Source organism: Oncorhynchus gorbuscha, linkage group LG03, assembly GCF_021184085.1.
Source record: "Oncorhynchus gorbuscha isolate QuinsamMale2020 ecotype Even-year linkage group LG03, OgorEven_v1.0, whole genome shotgun sequence".
Lineage (NCBI taxonomy): Eukaryota > Metazoa > Chordata > Actinopteri > Salmoniformes > Salmonidae > Oncorhynchus > Oncorhynchus gorbuscha.
The window spans coordinates 104,707,016-104,728,608 of NC_060175.1; the positions used below are offsets into that span (position 1 = coordinate 104,707,016).

General features: G+C 41.8%; 1 protein-coding gene across 2 annotated transcripts in view; it reads left to right on the forward strand.

Moving 5' to 3' along the window:
• Nucleotides 1-21,593, forward strand: part of cacna1fb (calcium channel, voltage-dependent, L type, alpha 1F subunit) — a 216,092-nt gene that overhangs the window by 21,238 nt on the left and 173,261 nt on the right. For both annotated transcript variants that reach the window (XM_046344773.1, XM_046344774.1), the window contains exon 3: nt 6,339-6,444. In XM_046344773.1, coding sequence (XP_046200729.1) covers nt 6,339-6,444 — 106 coding nt within the window. The remainder of the gene's footprint in view (nt 1-6,338; nt 6,445-21,593) is intronic.

Below are 21,593 nucleotides of genomic sequence, written 5' to 3' on the forward strand. Positions count from 1 at the left end.
CCTTTTTTCGGTCATGTCTTAAGTAACCTTCTGTCTTATGTAACCATACCAAACATAACATATCACACTTTACATTTACAATGTTACGTGTAGTCTATGATACCAGTCTGAGTTGCCAGGCATGTGGCATGAAGACGACCCAGATTCAAACCACTTATTATTCTAAAGGTGAGTTCTAGTTCAGTCCGAGTTAATAGAGAAGACAACTACCTGAGGGGCAGGTTAGCTAGAGAGACAGAGGGAGAAAGAGGGAGACAGAGAGGTGGAGAGTGAGAGATGAGAGAGAGGGGTGGAGAGAGAGAAAGCGAGTGTGGCCTTTTGTCAATTGAATTTTCTCAGCTCCTGTGTCCTTTCTCCTCCATCCTCTCTAGCCTCCTTTTGAAAAAGGTAAAAGGTCATTGAGGAGAGGGAATGTGTACAAAAAAATGCATTTGTATGAAATGAGACTCCTTCTTCACTTGCGCGTCATCGGGCAAATGAAGTTTACAGAGGTGGATCGCGAAATAAATGTCTAAAGTGGAGGAGAGAGGATGGAGGAGAGAGGATGGAGGAGAGAAGGTGGAGGAGAGAAGGTGGAGGAGAGAAGGTGGAGGAAAGATTTTATTCCCAAATGAGAAAAGGCCTGTGTGAGAGGACAGAGAGTGATGAGGACTTTATCAGAGGTTGAGAAACACTGGTGTATGTTGTTGTTATTGTTGTTGTTGTAGTATAAGTATTGTTGCTGTAGTTGTAGTAGTAGTATAATTATTGTTTTTGATGTTGTAGTATAAGGATTGTTGTTGTTGTAGTATCAACATTGTTGTGGTTGTTGTAGGAAACGTATTGTTGTGGTTGTTGTAGGAAACATATTGTTGTGGTTGTTGTAGGAAACGTATTGTTGTGGTTGTGGTTGTTGTTGTAGTAGTAGTCCAAGTAGAAGTAGTAGTATTGATGTTGTTGTATTTGTATGAGTATTTAATAAGGATCCCCATTAGTTCCTGCCAAGGCAGCAGCTACTCTTCCTGGGGTTTATTAAGGATCCCCATTAGTTCCTGCAAAGGCAGCAGCTACTATTCCTGGGGTTTATTATGGATCCCCATTAGTTCCCGCCAAGGCAGCAGCTCCTCTTCCTGGGGTTTGTTATGGATCCCCATTAGTTCCTGCCAAGGCAGCAGCTACTCTTCCTGGGGTTTATTATGGATCCCCATTAGTTCCTGCCAAGGCAGCAGCTCCTCTTCCTGGGGTTTGTTATGGATCCCCATTAGTTCCTGCCAAGACGGCAGCTACTCTTCCTGGGGTTTATTATGGATCCTCATTAGTTCCTGCCAAGGCAGCAGCTACTCTTCATGGGGTTTATTAAGGATCCCCATTAGTTCCTGTCAAGGCAGCAGCTACTCTTCCTGGGGTTTATTATGGATCCCCATTAGTTCCTGCCAAGGCAGCAGCTACTCTTCCTGGGGTTTATTATGGATCCTCATTAGTTCCTGTCAAGGCAGCAGCTACTCTTCCTGGGGTTTATTATGGAACCCCAGGAACCCCAGCTACTCTTCCCAGTTCCAGCAACATTAAGGCAGTTACATAGAATATACAACACAGTCAGTTCAATACATATTTGGACATTCACCAAGTTATTGTTATTTTAGCTGTCTACCACAGCATATTGGAGTTGAAGTTAAATAATAAATATGAGCTGAGCATTGGGCAATGTAACTGAAAAGGTTGCTGGTTCAAATCCCCAAGCTGACAAGGTAGAAATCTGTCATCCTGCCCCTGAACAAGGCAGTTAACCCACTGTATCCCAATAGGCCATCATTGTAAATAAGAATGTGTTCTTAACTGACTTGCCTAGTTAAATAAATAAATGAAAGAGCTTTAATTTGAGGGTATTTACATTCAAATCGGGTAAACAGTGTAGGAATTACAACACGTTTTATATATGCCCCCACCCCCTTTTTTTAAGGGACCAAAAGTAATTGGACAATTGGCTAATCAGCTGTTCCATGGCCAGGTGTGTTTTATTCCCTCATTAGTTAATTTACAAGTAACTAGATAAAAGGTATAGAGTTCATTTCAAGTGTGGCATTTGCATTTGGAATCTGTTGCTGTTAACCGTCAAATATGAAGTCCAAAGATCTGTCACTGCCATCATTAGGCTGAAAAATCGAAACAAAAACATTAGGTGTGGCCAAATCAACTATTTGGGACGTTCTTAAAAATAAATATGGCACTGGAGAGCTCAGAAAGGTCCGGAAGACCACGGAAAACAACTGGTGGAAGTCTTCCGGGCCTTATGGTGCTCTCTGAGCTCTCCAGTGCCATATTTCTTTTTAAGAACGTCCCAAATAGTTGATTTGGCCACATCTAATGTTTTTGTTTAGATTTAATAACAGAATAATTATTTGCCCGGTGAAGAAAAAACAGTTGTCCAGATCAAGAACACCCTCCAGGTGTATCTATGTCAACAACCAAGAGAAGACTTCACCAGAGTGAAGATGTAAACCATTGGTAAGCCTTAAAAAAACAACCCAGGAAGACCTGATTAGAGTTGGCCAAAACAACATCTAAAAAAAATGTCTGTACAGTTCTAGTCCTATGGACAGATGAGGCAAAGATCAAACTGGTACCAGAATGTGAAGAGAAGAGTATGGAGAAGGAGAAGTATGGAGAAGGGAAGTAGCTGTTCATGATTGAAAGAATACCACTTCATCTGTGAAGCATGGAGGAGGTAGTGTTATGGAGAAGGGAAGTAGCTGTTCATGATCAAAAGTATACCACTTCATCTGTGAAGCATGGAGGAGGTAGTGTTATGGAGAAGGGAAGTAGCTGTTCATGATCAAAAGTATACCACTTCATCTGTGAAGCATGGAGGAGGTAGTGTTATGGAGAAGGGAAGTAGCTGTTCATGATCAAAAGTATACCACTTCATCTGTGAAGCATGGAGGAGGTAGTGTTATGGAGAAGGGAAGTAGCTGTCAAAGTATACCACCTCATCTGTGAAGCATGGAGGAGGTGGTGTTACGGCGTGGACATGTATGGCTGCTAATGGAACTGGTTCCCTTGTATTTTATTGATGATGTGATTGCTGACCAAAGCAGCAGGACCAAAGCAGCAGGATGCATTCTGAAGTGTTTAGGGCTAATGATATTATCTGCACAGATTCAGCCAAATGCTTCAAAACTCATTGGACGGCGCTTCATAGTGCAGCTGGACAATGACCCGAAGCAATACTGCGAAAGCAACCCGATCCTTTTTTTTTCAGGCAAATAGTTGGAATGTTCTGCAATGGCTAAGTCAATCACCTGACCTGAATCTAATTGAGTGTGCATTTCACTTGCTGAAGGCAAAACTCCCCAAGAACAAGCAGGAACTGAAGACAGCTGTAGTAAAGGCCTGGCAGAGCATCACCAGGGAAGAAACCCAGCATCTGGTGATGTCTATGGGTTCCAGACTTCAGGCAGTTCTCGACTGCAAAGGATTTGCAACCAAGTATTAAAACTTACAATTTAATTTATGATTACGTTAGTTTGTCCAATTACTTTTGAGCCCCTACAATTGTGTATTTGTGGGAGGGTGGGGGGGCTGTGTATAAAAATGGTCGTAATTCCTACACGGTTCATACAATAATTTTGACAAAACCCTGAAATTGAAGATGAAAGTCTGCACTTTACGCACATCGTGATCGTTTCCTTTCGAATCCATTGTGGCGCCGTACAGAGACATCATGATAGTGTCTTATAGACCTGACCGTAAGTGTTGTTGTTGTTGTAGTAGTGCTACTACTAGTAGTAGTATAAGTGTTGTTGTTGTTGTAGTAGTGCTACTACTAGTAGTAGTATAAGTGTTGTTGTTGTAGTAGTGCTACTACTAGTAGTAGTATAAGTATTTTTGTTGTAGTAGTATACAGTCAGTTTTGTTGTAGTACTGCTATTATTAGTAGTATTGTTGTAGTAGTAGTATACAGTCAGTTTTGTTGTAGTACTGCTATTATTAGTAGTATTGTTGTAGTAGTAGTATACAGTCAGTATTGTTGTAGTACTGCTATGAGTAGTAGTATTGTTGTAGTAGTATACAGGTAGTATTGTTGAAGTACTCCTATTAGTAGTAGTATTGTTGTTGTTGTAGTAGTATACAGGCAGTATTGTTGTAGTAGTACTGCTATTAGTAGTAGTAGTATTATTGTTGTTGTAGTAGTAATAGCAGTAGTAGTAGTATACAGTCAGTATTGATGTAGTAGTACTGCTATTAGTAGTAGTAGTAGTAGTATTGTTGTTGTTGTAGTAGTATACAGGCATTATTGTTGTAGTAGTACTGCTATTAGTAGTAGTCGTATTATTGTTGTTGTAGTAGTAATAGCAGTAGTAGTATACAGTCAGTATTGTTGTAGTAGTACTGCTATTAGTAGTAGTAGTAGTAGTATTGTTGTTGTTGTAGTAGTATACAGTCAGTATTGTTGTAGTAGTACTGCTATTAGTAGTAGTATTATTGTTGTTGTAGTAGTAATAGCAGTAGTAGTAGTATACAGTCAGTATTGTTGTAGTAGTACTGCTATTAGTAGTAGTAGTATTATTGTAGTTGTAGTAGTAATAGCAGTAGTAGTAGTATACAGTCAGTATTGTTGTAGTAGTACTGCTATTAGTAGTAGTAGTATTATTGTTGTTGCAGTAGTAGTAGTATACAGGCAGTATTGTTGTAGTAGTACTGCTATTAGTAGTAGTAGTATTGTTGTTGTTGTAGTAGTATACAGGCAGTATTGTTGTAGTAGTACTGCTATTAGTAGTAGTAGTATTATTATTGTTGTAGTAGTAATAGCAGTAGTAGTAGTATACAGTCAGTATTGTTGTAGTAGTACTGCTATTAGTAGTAGTAGTAGTAGTATTGTTGTTGTTGTAGTAGTATACAGTCAGTATTGTTGTAGTAGTACTGCTATTAGTAGTAGTATTATTGTTGTTGTAGTAGTAATAGCAGCAGTAGTAGTAGTATACAGTCAGTATTGTTGTAGTAGTACTGCTATTAGTAGTAGTAGTATTATTGTAGTTGTAGTAGTAATAGCAGTAGTAGTAGTATACAGTCAGTATTGTTGTAGTAGTACTGCTATTAGTAGTAGTAGTATTATTGTTGTTGCAGTAGTAGTGGTATACAGGCAGTATTGTTGTAGTAGTACTGCTATTAGTAGTAGTAGTATTATTGTAGTTGTAGTAGTAATAGCAGTAGTAGTAGTATACAGTCAGTATTGATGTAGTAGTACTGCTATTAGTAGTAGTAGTATTATTGTTGTTGTAGTAGTAATAGCAGTAGTAGTAGTATACAGGCAGTATTGTTGTAGTAGTACTGCTATTAGTAGTAGTAGTATTATTGTTGTTGTAGTAGTAATAGCAGTAGTAGTAGTATACAGGCAGTATTGTTGTAGTAATACTGCTATTAGTAGTAGTAGTATTATTGTTGTTGTAGTAGTAATAGCAGTAGTAGTAGTATACAGGCAGTATTGTTGTAGTAATACTGCTATTAGTAGTAGTATTATTGTTGTTGTATCAATATTGTTATTACCCAATTATCCACGTTAAAATGACGTAGTGTGCTCAGTGGGATGGCACGTATCGTAATCGGGTAATATGTGGTCGAAACTGGTGGGATGAGCGATAGGAGGATGAGCTCATTGTAATGGTTAGATACAATGCTATTTATCTCATTCCAGTCATTAATATGAGCCTGTCCTCCTATAGATCCTCCCACCAGCCTCCTCTGATTGAGCTGTTGATCAGTGAGATTACAACACTATATTCACCCACTCAGAAAAAGGACAACCAAAAGTTGGTTGAATTTCTAATGTGTACTATGTTTTCAAACCATTTTAAAAGCACAACCCAAAAAATCCAATGGGGGAAAAAAACCAATGTTTGGTTAAGTTGTTACTAAAACCTTGGGACTACAAGGGTATATTTACACAAAGCATAGTTCTGAGATGTTGAGCGTCAACGTTTTCACGTCCCAGTCCTCTTGACTTCGTCTTCCATAACCCATTAGGTCAACAATGTTGTTTGAACGAGTTTGTATCCAGTGGGGTGTGATCTTTAGTGACCACAGAGAGTTTTTGGTTGTGTTTGGTTGTGTTTGGTTGTGTTTGGTTGTTTTTGGTTGTTTTTGGTTGTGTTTGGTTGTGTTTGGTTGTGTTTGGTTGTTTTTGGTTGTTTTTGGTTGTTTTTGGTTGTTTTTGGTTGTGTTTGGTTGTTTTTGGTTGTTTTTGGTTGTTTTTGGTTGTGTTTGGTTGTTTTTGGTTGTTTTTGGTTGTTTTTGGTTGTGTTTTGTTGTGTTTGTTTCTGTTTGGTTGTTTTTGTTGTTTCCATGACCACTCTCCTCTCTAGACCCTTTGACATCTTCATCCTGATAGCCATCTTTGCTAACTGTATAGCGCTGGGGGTGTCCAAGCCTTTCCCTGAGGAAGACTCCAACTCTACCAACCACGATCTGGTGAGTACAACATTAAAGACTGTTATATCTATCTCACTGTTTCGACCCCGACACTTTTCTTATTGTTGTCGTTAATTGTTGAGGTTAAACGGAGGAATGTTCGTATGGAGAGGAGCATCACGGTAAACAGTTCAGTAACATAGAAAACAAAACCAGTGTTTGTTTGTTTTAGAGTGACCTTTTTTTGTTTTGTTTATAATATCCCAAACGGTCGTGCCAGTTTACAACATTAGGGATTCCAGCTCCATACGTGCCACCTAAATTGCATCAATGTTCTGATAGAGAAGACATTGATGTGACTGCCATACTGTTCCATAATTGATGTCTGTTCCAAACATGTGATTTAACAGCTAATATTGAGATACATTCATCCCCAACTGGCTATAACGGTTAGACGGATAAGATCTGAAATTATTTGCACATTGATTCGATGAATGAACCGCTGATAGAGTGAATGTGACTGTCTCGGTATTGTGTGGTTGATAAAGACTGTCTCAGTATTGTATGGTGTAGTGGTTGATAAAGACTGTCTCAGTATTGTAGTGGTTGATAAAGACTGTCTCAGTATTGTAGTGGTTGATAAAGACTGTCTCAGTATTGTAGTGGTTGATAAAGACTGTCTCAGTATTGTATGGTTGATAAAGACTGTCTCAGTATTGTATGGTTGATAAAGACTGTGTCAGTATTGTGTGGTTGATAAAGACTGTCTCAGTATTGTAGTGGTTGATAAAGACTGTCTCAGTATTGTGTGGTTGATAAAGACTGTTTCAGTATTGTGTGGTTGATAAAGACTGTCTCAGTATTGTATGGTGTAGTGGTTGATAAAGACTGTCTCAGTATTGTATGGTTGATAAAGACTGTCTCAGTATTGTATGGTTGATAAAGACTGTCTCAGTATTGTATGGTGCAGTGGTTGATAAAGACTGTCTCAGTATTGTATGGTGTAGTGGTTGATAAAGACTGCCTCAGTATTGTATGGTTGATAAAGACTGTCTCAGTATTGTATGGTGTAGTGGTTGATAAAGACTGTCTCAGTATTGTATGGTGCAGTGGTTTATAAAGAATGTCTCAGTATTGTATGGTGTAGTGGTTGATAAAGACTGTCTCAGTATTGTATGGTGTAGTGGTTGATAAAGACTGCCTCAGTATTGTATGGTTGATAAAGACTGTCTCAGTATTGTATGGTGCAGTGGTTGATAAAGACTGTCTCAGTATTGTATGGTGTAGTGGTTGATAAAGACTGTCTCAGTATTGTATGGTGTAGTGGTTGATAAAGACTGTCTCAGTATTGTATGGTGTAGTGGTTGATAAAGACTGTCTCAGTATTGTATGGTTGATAAAGACTGTCTCAGTATTGTATGGTGTAGTGGTTGATAAAGACTGTCTCAGTATTGTATGGTTGATAAAGACTGTCTCAGTATTGTATGGTTGATAAAGACTGTCTCAGTATTGTGTGGTTGATAAAGACTGTCTCAGTATTGTAGTGGTTGATAAAGACTGTCTCAGTATTGTAGTGGTTGATAAAACTGTCTCAGTATTGTATGGTTGATAAAGACTGTCTCAGTATTGTATGGTGTAGTGGTTGATAAAAACTGTCTCAGTATTGTATGGTTGATAAAGACTGTCTCAGTATTGTATGGTGTAGTGGTTGATAAAGACTCTCTCAGTATTGTATGGTGTAGTGGTGATGGTTGATAAAGACTGGCTCAGTATTGTATGGTGTAGTGGTGATGGTTGATAAAGACTGGCTCAGTATTGTATGGTGTAGTGGTGATGGTTGATAAAGATTGCCTCAGTATTGTATGGTTGATAAAGACTGTCTCAGTATTGTATGGTTGATAAAGACTGTCTCAGTATTGTATGGTGCAGTGGTTGATAAAGACTGTCTCAGTATTGTATGGTGTAGTGGTTGATAAAGACTGCCTCAGTATTGTATGGTTGATAAAGACTGTCTCAGTATTGTATGGTGTAGTGGTTGATAAAGACTGTCTCAGTATTCTATGGTGCAGTGGTTTATAAAGAATGTCTCAGTATTGTATGGTGTAGTGGTTGATAAAGACTGTCTCAGTATTGTATGGTGTAGTGGTTGATAAAGACTGCCTCAGTATTGTATGGTTGATAAAGACTGTCTCAGTATTGTATGGTGCAGTGGTTGATAAAGACTGTCTCAGTATTGTATGGTGTAGTGGTTGATAAAGACTGTCTCAGTATTGTATGGTGTAGTGGTTGATAAAGACTGTCTCAGTATTGTATGGTGTAGTGGTTGATAAAGACTGTCTCAGTATTGTATGGTTGATAAAGACTGTCTCAGTATTGTATGGTGTAGTGGTTGATAAAGACTGTCTCAGTATTGTATGGTTGATAAAGACTGTCTCAGTATTGTATGGTTGATAAAGACTGTCTCAGTATTGTGTGGTTGATAAAGACTGTCTCAGTATTGTAGTGGTTGATAAAACTGTCTCAGTATTGTATGGTTGATAAAGACTGTCTCAGTATTGTATGGTGTAGTGGTTGATAAAAACTGTCTCAGTATTGTATGGTTGATAAAGACTGTCTCAGTATTGTATGGTGTAGTGGTTGATAAAGACTCTCTCAGTTTTGTATGGTGTAGTGGTTGATAAAGACTGTCTCAGTATTGTATGGTTGATAAAGACTGTCTCAGTATTGTATGGTGTAGTGGTTGATAAAGACTGTCTCAGTATTGTAGTGGTTGATAAAACTGTCTCAGTATTGTATGGTTGATAAAGACTGTCTCAGTATTGTATGGTGTAGTGGTTGATAAAGACTGCCTCAGTATTGTATGGTGTAGTGGTTGATAAAGACTGTCTCAGTATTGTATGGTGTAGTGGTTGATAAAGACTGTCTCAGTATTGTATGGTGTAGTGGTTGATAAAGACTGTCTCAGTATTGTAGTGGTTGATAAAGACTGTCTCAGTATTGTATGGTTGATAAAGACTGTCTCAGTATTGTATGGTGTAGTGGTTGATAAAGACTGTCTCAGTATTGTATGGTGTAGTGGTTGATAAAGACTGTCTCAGTATTGTATAGTTGATAAAGACTGTCTCAGTATTGTATGGTTGATAAAGACTCTCTCAGTATTGTATGGTTGATAAAGACTGTCTCAGTATTGTATGGTGTAGTGGTTGATAAAGACTGTCTCAGTATTGTATAGTTGATAAAGACTGTCTCAGTATTGTATGGTTGATAAAGACTGTCTCGGTATTGTATGGTTGATAAAGACTCTCTCAGTATTGTATGGTGTAGTGGTTGATAAAGACTGTCTCAGTATTGTAGTGGTTGATAAAGACTGTCTCAGTATTGTATGGTGTAGTGGTTGATAAAGACTGTCTCAGTATTGTATAGTTGATAAAGACTGTCTCAGTATTGTATGGTGTAGTGGTTGATAAAGACTGTCTCAGTATTGTATGGTGTAGTGGTTGATAAAGACTCTCTCAGTATTGTATGGTGTAGTGGTTGATAAAGACTGTCTCAGTATTGTATGGTGTAGTGGTTGATAAAGACTGTCTCAGTATTGTATGGTGTAGTGGTTGATAAAGACTGTCTCAGTATTGTATGGTGTAGTGGTTGATAAAGACTGTCTCAGTATTGTATGGTTGATAAAGACTGTCTCAGTATTGTATGGTTGATAAAGACTGACTCAGTATTGTATGGTGTAGTGGTTGATAAAGACTGCCTCAGTATTGTATGGTGTAGTGGTTGATAAAGACTGTCTCAGTATTGTATGGTGTAGTGGTTGATAAAGACTGCCTCAGTATTGTATGGTGTAGTGGTTGATAAAGACTGCCTCAGTATTGTATGGTGCAGTGGTTGATAAAGACTGGCTCAGTATTGTATGGTGTAGTGGTTGATAAAGACTGGCTCAGTATTGTATGGTGTAGTGGTTGATAAAGACTGGCTCAGTATTGTATGGTGTAGTGGTTGATAAAGACTGTCTCAGTATTGTATGGTGTAGTGGTTGATAAAGACTGGCTCAGTATTGTATGGTGTAGTGGTGATGGTTGATAAAGACTGTCTCAGTATTGTATGGTGCAGTGGTTGATAAAGACTGGCTCAGTATTGTATGGCGTAGTGGTGATGGTTGATAAAGACTGGCTCAGTATTGTATGGTGTAGTGGTTGATAAAGACTGCCTCAGTATTGTATGGTGTAGTGGTGATGGTTGATAAAGACTGGCTCAGTATTGTATGGTGTAGTGGTGATGGTTGATAAAGACTGGCTCAGTATTGTATGGTGTAGTGGTTGATAAAGACTGCCTCAGTATTGTATGGTGCAGTGGTTGATAAAGACTGGCTCAGTATTGTATGGTGTAGTGGTTGATAAAGACTGGCTCAGTATTGTATGGTGTAGTGGTGATGGTTGATAAAGACTGTCTCAGTATTGTATGGTGTAGTGGTTGATAAAGACTGCCTCAGTATTGTATGGTGTAGTGGTTGATAAAGACTGGCTCAGTATTGTATGGTGTAGTGGTTGATAAAGACTGCCTCAGTATTGTATGGTGTAGTGGTTGATAAAGACTGGCTCAGTATTGTATGGTGTAGTGGTGATGGTTGATAAAGACTGGCTCAGTATTGTATGGTGTAGTGGTTGATAAAGACTGGCTCAGTATTGTATGGTGTAGTGGTGATGGTTGATAAAGACTGGCTCAGTATTGTATGGTTGATAAAGACTGTCTCAGTATTGTATGGTGTAGTGGTTGATAAAGACTGGCTCAGTATTGTATGGTGTAGTGGTTGATAAAGACTGGCTCAGTATTGTATGGTGTAGTGGTTGATAAAGACTGGCTCAGTATTGTATGGTGTAGTGGTTGATAAAGACTGGCTCAGTATTGTATGGTGTAGTGGTTGATAAAGACTGCCTCAGTATTGTATGGTGTAGTGGTTGATAAAGACTGGCTCAGTATTGTATGGTGTAGTGGTTGATAAAGACTGGCTCAGTATTGTATGGTGTAGTGGTTGATAAAGACTGGCTCAGTATTGTATGGTTGATAAAGACTGTCTCAGTATTGTATGGTGTAGTGGTTGATAAAGACTGGCTCAGTATTGTATGGTGTAGTGGTTGATAAAGACTGGCTCAGTATTGTATGGTGTAGTGGTTGATAAAGACTGCCTCAGTATTGTATGGTGTAGTGGTTGATAAAGACTGCCTCAGTATTGTATGGTGTAGTGGTGATGGTTGATAAAGACTGGCTCACCACCACACAAACAGCTAGAATGGCGGATAATAATTCACACATATCTAGCATTACAACAGGAGAATTACAGACACCTAGCTACCATGACAACAGAAGAATTACAGACACCTAGCTACCATGACAACAGAAGAATTACAGACACCTAGCTACCATGACAACAGGAGAATTACAGACACCTAGCTACCATGACAACAGAAGAATTACAGACACCTAGCTACCATGACAACAGGAGAATTACAGACACCTAGCTACCATGACAACAGGAGAATAACAGACACCTAGCTACCATGACAACAGGAGAATAACAGACACCTAGCTACCATGACAGACAGGAAAATAACACACCTAGCTACCATGACAACCTAGCTGGTAGCTACCATGACAACCTAGCTGGTATAACAGACAGGGGAATGACAGAGACCCAGCTAGCATAACAGACAGGGGAATGACAGAGACCTAGTTGGCATAACAGACAGGGGAATGACAGAGACCTAGCTAGCATGACAGACAGGGGAATGACAGAGACCTAGCTGGCATAACAGACAGGGGAATGACAGAGACCTAGCTAGCATAACAGACAGGGGAATGACAGAGACCTAGCTAGCATAACAGACAGGGGAATGACAGAGACCTAGCTGGTATAACAGACCTAGCTAGCATAACAGACAGGGGAATATGCTCAGGTGGGTGCGTGACATTGATATAATTAGATGTTCTTTAGGTCTTTCGGAGGGGGACAGCTGAGAAAAGGTGGACACGGTCTTCTTTGCTGTTTTCGTTGAGTCTCTTTCTAATCATAGTTGCAAAAGTTTTGAATTCTCACGGTATCAACTTTGCTCTGCGTTCAAGGTCTATGGATCTGAGCTATCTGATTGGCAGAACATCTGTTCTCAAAAGTGTTAACCATACCACTTTGTCATTATGGGGTATTGTGTCCAGATTGATGAGGAAAAAAACACACAATTTAATCAATTTTATAATAAGGCTGTATCGTAACAAAATGTGGAAAAATTCAACCCCACCCCCCCAAATGTTGACTCCAATGCTTCCAACAGTTGTGTCAAGTTGGCCGGATGTCCTTTGGATGGTGGACCATTCTTGATACACGCGGGAAACTGTTGAGTGTGGAAAAACCCAGCAACGTTGCAGTTCTTGACACAAAACGGTGCGCCTGGCACCTACTAACATCTCCTCCCCTTCATCTACACTGATTGAAGTGGATTTAACAGGTGACATCAATAAAGGATTCATAGCTTTCACCTGGATTCACCTGGTCAGTGGAAATATCAGGTTTTCTTAATGTTTTGTAGACTCCGTGTAGAAATGACACTACATTGACTGCATAGAATTCATATCGCCCTTTAAATGTTGGTCCTATAAATCAGAGTTGCAACCTGAGCAGTTAATTACCATGAAGTGCTTAGCTATAAAATGTTTATGAATGGCAAAATAGAGTTGACTTTACATTGACTACATTTAATGCACATGTAGACCCTTCATCTGTGTGTTGTAGACCACAGTAACTTAACTGTGTTGTGGAGGAGTTAATGAATAGCTGTTAGCCATGTTTATGTATCAGCCAGTCAGCTAGTCAGTCAGTCAGTCAGTCAGTAAGCTGTAAGCCATGTTTATGTATCAGCCAGTCAGCCAGTCAGTCAGTCAGTCAGTCAGTCAGTAAGCTGTAAGCCATGTTTATGTATCAGCCAGTCAGCTAGTCAGTCAGTCAGTCAGTCAGTTAGTAAGTAAGCTGTAAGCCATGTTTATGTATCAGTCAGTCAGTCAGTCAGTCAGTCAGTCAGTTAGTCAGTCAGTCAGTCAGTCAGTCAGTCAGTCAGTCAGTAAGTAAGCTGTAAGCCATGTTTATGTATCAGTCAGTCAGTCAGTCAGCCAGTCAGCTAGTCAGTCAGTCAGTCAGTAAGTAAGCTGTAAGCCATGTTTATGTATCAGCCAGTCAGCTAGTCAGTCAGTCAGTCAATCAGTCAGTCAGTCAGTCAGTCAGCCAGTCAGCTAGTCAGTCAGTCAGTAAGTAAGCTGTAAGCCATGTTTATGTATCAGTCAGTCAGTCAGCCAGTCAGTCAGTCAGTCAGCTAGTCAGTCAGTCAGTCAGCTAGTCAGTCAGTCAGTCAGCCAGTCAGTCAGTCAGCCAGTCAGTCAGTCAGTCAGTAAGTAAGCTGTAAGCCATGTTTATGTATCAGTCAGTCAGTCAGTCACTCAGTCAGTAAGTAAGCTGTAAGCCATGTTTATGTATCAGTCAGTCAGTCACTCAGCCAGTCAGCTAGTCAGTCAGTCAGTCAGTCAGTTAGTTAATTGGCCAGCCAGCCAGTCAGTCAGTCAGTCAGTTAGTTAATTGGCCAGCCAGTCAGTCAGTCAGTCAGTTATTTGGCCAGTCAGCCAGCCAGTCAGTCACTCAGCCAGCTAGTCAGTCAATCAGTCAGTCACGGTCAGCCAGCCATCCATCCAGTCAGCCAGCTAGTCAGTCAATCAGTTAGTCAGTAAATTGGCCAGTCAGTCAGCCAGCCAGCTAGTCAGCCAGCTCGTCAGCCAGCCATCCATCCATCCAGTCATCCATCCATCCAGTCAGCCAGCCATTCAGTCAACCAGGAAAGTCAGCCAACCAGTCAGCCTGTGAGTCTGTCATTCACAGTCAGCCAGCCAGCTAGGCAGTTAGCCATCCAGTCAGCGCCAGCTAGGCAGTCAGCCATCCAGTCAGCCAGCCAGCTTGGCAGTTAGCCATCCAGTCAGCTAGCCAGCTTGGCAGTTAGCCATCCAGTCAGCCAGCCAGCTTGGCAGTTAGCCATCCAGTCAGCTAGCCAGCTTGGCAGTTAGCCATCCAGTCAGCCAGACAGCTTGGCAGTTAGCCATCCAGTCAGCCAGCCAGCTAGGCAGTCAGCCATCCAGTCAGTCTGTCAGTCAGCTGTAACACTAGAGAACCCAAACAGTACAGGCATATCCTGTTAATGGACAAATGGATGGAGGGATGGAGGTATGGATGGAGGGATGGAGGGATGGAGGGATGGATGGAAGGATGGATGGAGGGATGGATGGAGGGATGGAGGGATGGATGGAGGGATGGAGGGATGGATGGAGGGATGGAGGGATGGATGGAGGGATGGATGGAGGGATGGAGGGAAGGACAGGCCTGATTCTAACAGTGAGTTTCACACGTCTGTTGTTTGCAAAGAGAAGGGTTTTCCCTGTTTAACCCCAGTCTTATGTAACCATCAGACAGTGTGGCACTAGAGATGGAGGGAGGGATGGACGTGGCTCTGACCGATATCTGACTACGAGTCCCGACCAGAGCCCTATATTTAAAGAGACAACTTTTAGAATTTTAAATATCGTTCTAATTCTAGACATTATGTTAAATAATAATGACATTGTGAAATATTCCTCATGTAATGTTAATGGGAGCAAACATGGCTGCCATATACTGTTGTAGTGTCATCTAGATGCATTATAATAAGGAAATCTCAATGCCAACCAGTCAGTTAGTCAGTCAGTCAGCCAGGTACTCAGTCAGTTAGCTAGTCAGTCAATCAGACAGTTAGTTAGTCAGTCAGCCAGTCAGTCAGCCAGGTACTCAGTCAGTTAGCTAGTCAGTCAATCAGACAGTTAATTAGTCAGTCAGCCAGTCAGTCAGCCAGGTACACAGTCAGTTAGCTAGTCAGTCAATCAGACAGTTAGTCAGTCAGCCAGTCAGTCAGCCAGGTACACAGTCAGTTAGCTAGTCAGTCAGCCTGTCAGACATTCAATATCCCAACTCTTAAAATATTTTGCTCCGGCATTGGGTAGTTAGGTCAGTAGTTACTGGAATCGACTCTATATGCAATGTGCTTTTACCTACTTTGTCTTGTTTTTTATTCTTGTTCTTGTTTTTTTATTTCTTGGCACTAGGTAGGTACAGTGCCTTGCGAAAGTATTCGGCCCCCTTGAACTTTGCGACCTTTTGCCACATTTCAGGCTTCAAACATAAAGATATAAAACTGTATTTTTGGTGAAGAATCAACAACAAGTGGGACACAATCATGAAGTGGAACGACATTTATTGGATATTTCAAACTTTTTTAACAAATCAAAAACTGAAAAATTGGGCGTGCAAAATTATTCAGCCCCCTTAAGTTAATACTTTGTAGCGCCACCTTTTGCTGCGATTACAGCTGTAAGTCGCTTGGGGTATGTCTCTATCAGTTTTGCACATCGAGAGACTGACATTTTTTCCCATTCCTCCTTGCAAAACAGCTCGAGCTCAGTGAGGTTGGATGGAGAGCATTTGTGAACAGCAGTTTTCAGTTCTTTCCACAGATTCTCGATTGGATTCAGGTCTGGACTTTGACTTGGCCATTCTAACACCTGGATATGTTTATTTTTGAACCATTCCATTGTAGATTTTGCTTTATGTTTTGGATCATTGTCTTGTTGGAAGACAAATCTCCGTCCCAGTCTCAGGTCTTTTGCAGACTCCATCAGGTTTTCTTCCAGAATGGTCCTGTATTTGGCTCCATCCATCTTCCCATCAATTTTAACCATCTTCCCTGTCCCTGCTGAAGAAAAGCCGGCCCAAACCATGATGCTGCCACCACCATGTTTGACAGTGGGGATGGTGTGTTCAGTGTGATGTGCTGTGTTGCTTTTACGCCAAACATAACGTTTTGCATTGTTGCCAAAATGTTCAATTTTGGTTTCAACTGACCAGAGCACCTTCTTCCACATGTTTGGTGTGTCTCCCTGGTGGCTTGTGACAAACTTTAAACAACACTTTTTATGGATATCTTTAAGAAATGGCTTTCTTCTTGCCACTCTTCCATAAAGGCCAGATTTGTGCAATATACGACTGATTGTTGTCCTATGGACAGAGTCTCCCACCTCAGCTGTAGATCTCTGCAGTTCATCCAGAGTGATCATGGGCCTCTTGGCTGCATCTCTGATCAGTCTTCTCCTTGTATGAGCTGAAAGTTTAGAGGGACGGTCAGGTCTTGGTAGATTTGCAGTGGTCTGATACTCCTTCCATTTCAATATTATCGCATGCACAGTGCTCCTTGGGATGTTTAAAGCTTGGGAAATCTTTTTGTATCCAAATCCGGCTTTAAACTTCTTCACAACAGTATCTCGGACCTGCCTGGTGTGTTCCTTGTTTTTCATGATGCTCTCTGCGCTTTTAACGGACCTCTGAGACTATCACAGTGCAGGTGCATTTATACGGAGACTTGATTACACACAGGTGGATTGTATTTACATTTACATTTACATTTAAGTCATTTAGCAGACGCTCTTATCCAGAGCGACTTACAAATTGGTGCATTCACCTTATGACATCCAGTGGAACAGTCACTTTATCATCATTAGTCATTTAGGTCAACATTGGATCATTCAGAGATCCTCACTGAACTTCTGGAGATAGTTTGCTGCACTGAAAGTAAAGGGGGCTGAATAATTTAGCACACCCAATTTTTCAGTTTTTGATTTGTTAAAAAAGGGGGCCGAATACTTTCGCAAGGCACTGTATATAGGCAGGCAGGCAGGCAGGCAGCCAGGCAGGCAGGCAGGCAGGCAGGCAGGCAGGCAGGCAGGCAGGCAGGCAGGCAGGCAGGCAGGCAGGCTGGCTGGCTGGCTGGCTGGCTGGCTGGCTGGGATGTGACGCTGACCGAAGACTGACAAAGAGACCTGAGGAAGACCTGAGAGGTCGAAACATTGTTTTGCCAATAACACAACAAGGAAACATAGATTGCAGTATAATGTAGGTTACACAGTGACCCCAAAGAGGTCTCAGGTGCTGCCATGTCACTGATGCCAGCAGGGGTGGACTGGCCATAGGACAGTTCTGGCAAATGCCAGATGGGCTGATCCATTATAAGCCCAGTGGGCCAGTCTAAATATTTTTTTCTGTTGCTCAAAATGATAACTATTTGGCTAGTAATGGGGAGCCTCGAGGAAAATATAGGCCGGTGTGGGGGCCTCAATGGAAACACAGGCCGGTGTGGGGGCCTCAAGGGAAACACAGGCCGGCGCGGGGGCCTCAATGGAAACACAGGCCGGCGCGGGGGCCTCAAGGGAAACAGGCCGGCGCGGGGGCCTCAATGAAAACAGGCCGATGCGGGGGCCTCAATGGAAACAGGCCGATGTGGGGGCCTCAATGGAAACAGGCCGATGTGGGGGCCTCAATGGAAACGGGCCGATGTGGGGGCCTCAATGGAAACAGGCCGGTTGCTTTCGAGGGAAAACATGGGCTGGTGTTTTGGAAATACCCAGACCAATTTCTGGTCCCTGTATGCCAGTACTGTTTAGTAGATCAAATGTGGATCCTTCTGATCAAATATGTACTGACCCATTTCATACTATTTTACCGACCCAGGCTATACTGTGCTTCCTTTGTCCTTTCAAGAACAGTTTCAACTGTAGTGTGTAACTGGGCCAGCTCAGTAAGGCTTGGTCTGGCTTGGATTGGCTCAGTATTGTCGAAAGGGCATAAGGTATGTTAGGAGAATGACTTTTATTCCTTAATTTACCAGAAGAGTGAGGCTACTGTTTTACAACCACTTTTACCCAGTTTAGCACTCGTGAGATGCAGTATGGCAAATTGGGCCCATCTGGGACTGAGATCAGCTGAACATTGGTCCCATCATGGACTGAGATCAGTTCGACATTGGTCCCATCTTGAACTGAGATCAGTTCGACATTGGTCCCATCTGGGACTGAGTTCAGCTGAACATTGGTCCCATCATGGACTGAGATCAGCTGAATATTGGTCCCATCATGGACTGAGATCAGCTGAACATTGGTCCCATCTTGGACTGAGATCAGCTGAACATTGGTCCCATCATGGACTGAGATCAGCTGAACATTGGTCCCATCTTGGACTGAGATCAGTTCGACATTGGTCCCATCATGGACTGAGATCAGCTGAACATTGGTCCCATCTTGGACTGAGATCAGTTCGACATTGGTCCCATCATGGACTGAGATCAGCTGAACATTAGTCCCATCTGGGACTGAGATCAGCTGAACATTGTGTGACACAAAACAGAGGAAGGGGGAAATGGTTTTCTATTCCGTCAGGTCTGGAGTCACAGCCATGTTGTATGAATGAATTTGGAAGGGGTTGAATGTGCATAAGATCCATGTTATGAGTGTAATTTTTCTGTCAAATGGCTCATTCTGTGTCCTGGCGGTTATCCAGTGTGAAGGCAGCAGCGTTTGTATTATATATGCCGTTGCCCTGTGACACACAGCCCGTTGCCGTGCCACCCCAGGAGATTATAATCGCTCTGAGTGCTTCCTTCAGATTTGATCCGATAAAAAGATTGTAATCGTTCTCTCCATCAGCCCATTACTATGGTGATGTCTGTGTTACTATGGTATTCTCTGTGTTACTATGGTATTCTCTGTGTTACTATGGTATTATCTGTGTTACTATGGTATTCTCTGTGTTACTATGGTATTCTCTGTGTTACTATGGCATTGTCTGTGTTACTATGGCCTGTCTGTGTTACTATGGTATTTCATCAGTCCTAGCATTACTATGGTATTTGGCCAACTGACTGAGCATTTGGTTTTACAAGCTCTAACATCCTGCTTAAAGACCCCAACAACCAGACAGATCCTGCATAAAGACCCAACAACCAGACAGATCCTGCATAAAGACCCTAACAACCAGACAGATCCTGCATAAAGACCCAACAACCAGACAGATCCTGCATAAAGACCCTAACAACCAGACAGATCCTGCATAAAGACCCAACAACCAGACAGATCCTGCTTAAAGACCCTAACAACCAGACAGATCCTGCTTAAAGACCCCAACAACCAGACAGATCCTGCATAAAGACCCTAACAACCAGACAGATCCTGCATAAAGACCCTAACAACCAGACAGATCCTGCTTAATGACCCTAACAACCAGACAGATCCTGCATAAATACCCCAACAACCAGACAGATCCTGCTTAAAGACCCTAACAACCAGACAGATCCTGCTTAAAGACCCCAACAACCAGACAGATCCTGCATAAAGATCCTAACAACCAGACAGATCCTGCATAAAGACCCAACAACCAGACAGATCCTGCATAAAGACCCTAACAACCAGACAGATCCTGCATAAAGACCCAACAACCAGACAGATCCTGCATAAAGACCCCAACAACCAGACATATCCTGCATAAAGACCCCATCAACCAGACAGATCCTGCATAAAGACCCCAACAACCAGACAGATCCTGCTTAATGACCCTAACAACCAGACAGATACTGCATAAAGACCCTAACAACCAGACAGATCCTGCTTAAAGACCCTAACAACCAGACAGATCCTGCTTAATGACCCTAACAACCAGACAGATCCTGCATAAAGACCCTAACAACCAGACAGATCCTGCTTAAAGACCCTAACAACCAGACAGATCCTGCATAAAGACCCTAACAACCAGACAGATCCTGCATAAAGACCCTAACAACCAGACAGATCCTGCATAAAGACCCTAACAACCAGACAGATCCTGCTTAAAGACCCTAACAACCAGACAGATCCTGCTTAATGACCCTAACAACCAGACAGATCCTGCATAAAGACCCCAACAACCAGACAGATCCTGCTTAAAGACCCTAACAACCAGACAGATCCTGCTTAAAGACCCCAACAACCAGACAGATCCTGCATAAAGACCCAACAACCAGACATATCCTGCTTAAAGACCCCAACAACCAGACAGATCCTGCATAAAGACCCAACAACCAGACAGATCCTGCTTAAAGACCCCAACAACCAGACATATCCTGCATAAAGACCTCAACAACCAGACAGATCCTGCTTAATGACCCTAACAACCAGACAGATCCTGCATAAAGACCCTAACAACCAGACAGATCCTGCTTAAAGACCCCAACAACCAGACAGATCCTGCATAAATACCCTAACAACCAGACAGATCCTGCTTAAAGACCCTAACAACCAGACAGATCCTGCTTAAAGACCCCAACAACCAGACAGATCCTGCATAAAGACCCTAACAACCAGACAGATCCTGCATAAAGACCCTAACAACCAGACAGATCCTGGTTAAAGACCCTAACAACCAGACAGATCCTGCTTAAAGACCCCAACAACCAGACATATCCTGCATAAAGACCCTAACAACCAGACAGATCCTGCATAAAGACCCCAACAACCAGACAGATCCTGCATAAAGACCCTAACAACCAGACATATCCTGCTTATAAAGACCCTAACAACCAGACAGATCCTGCTTATAAAGACCATAACAACCAGACAGATCCTGCTTATAAAGACCCTAACAACCAGACAGATCCTACTTAAAGACCCTAACAACCAGACAGATCCTACTTAAAGACCCTAACAACCAGACAGATCCTGCTTAGAAAGACCCTAACAACCAGACAGATCCTACTTAAAGACCCTAACAACCAGACAGATCCTGCACAAAGACCCTAACAACCAGACAGATCCTGCATAAAGACCCCAACAACCAGACAGATCCTGCATAAAGACCCTAACAACCAGACAGATCCTGCATAAAGACCCTAACAACCAGACAGATCCTGCTTATAAAGACCCTAACAACCAGACAGATCCTGCTTAATGACCCTAACAACCAGACAGATCCTGCATAAAGACCCTAACAACCAGACAGATCCTGCATAAAGACCCTAACAACTAGACAGATCCTGCATAAAGACCCTAACAACCAGACAGATCCTGCTTATAAAGACCCTAACAACCAGACAGATCCTACTTAAAGACCCTAACAACCAGACAGATCCTGCTTAAAAACCCTAAGAACCAGACAGATCCTGCTTATAAAGACCCTAACAACCAGACAGATCCTGCATAAAGACCCTAACAACCAGACGGATCCTGCGTATAAAGACCCTAACAACCAGACGGATCCTGCTTATAAAGACCCTAACAACCAGACAGATCCTACT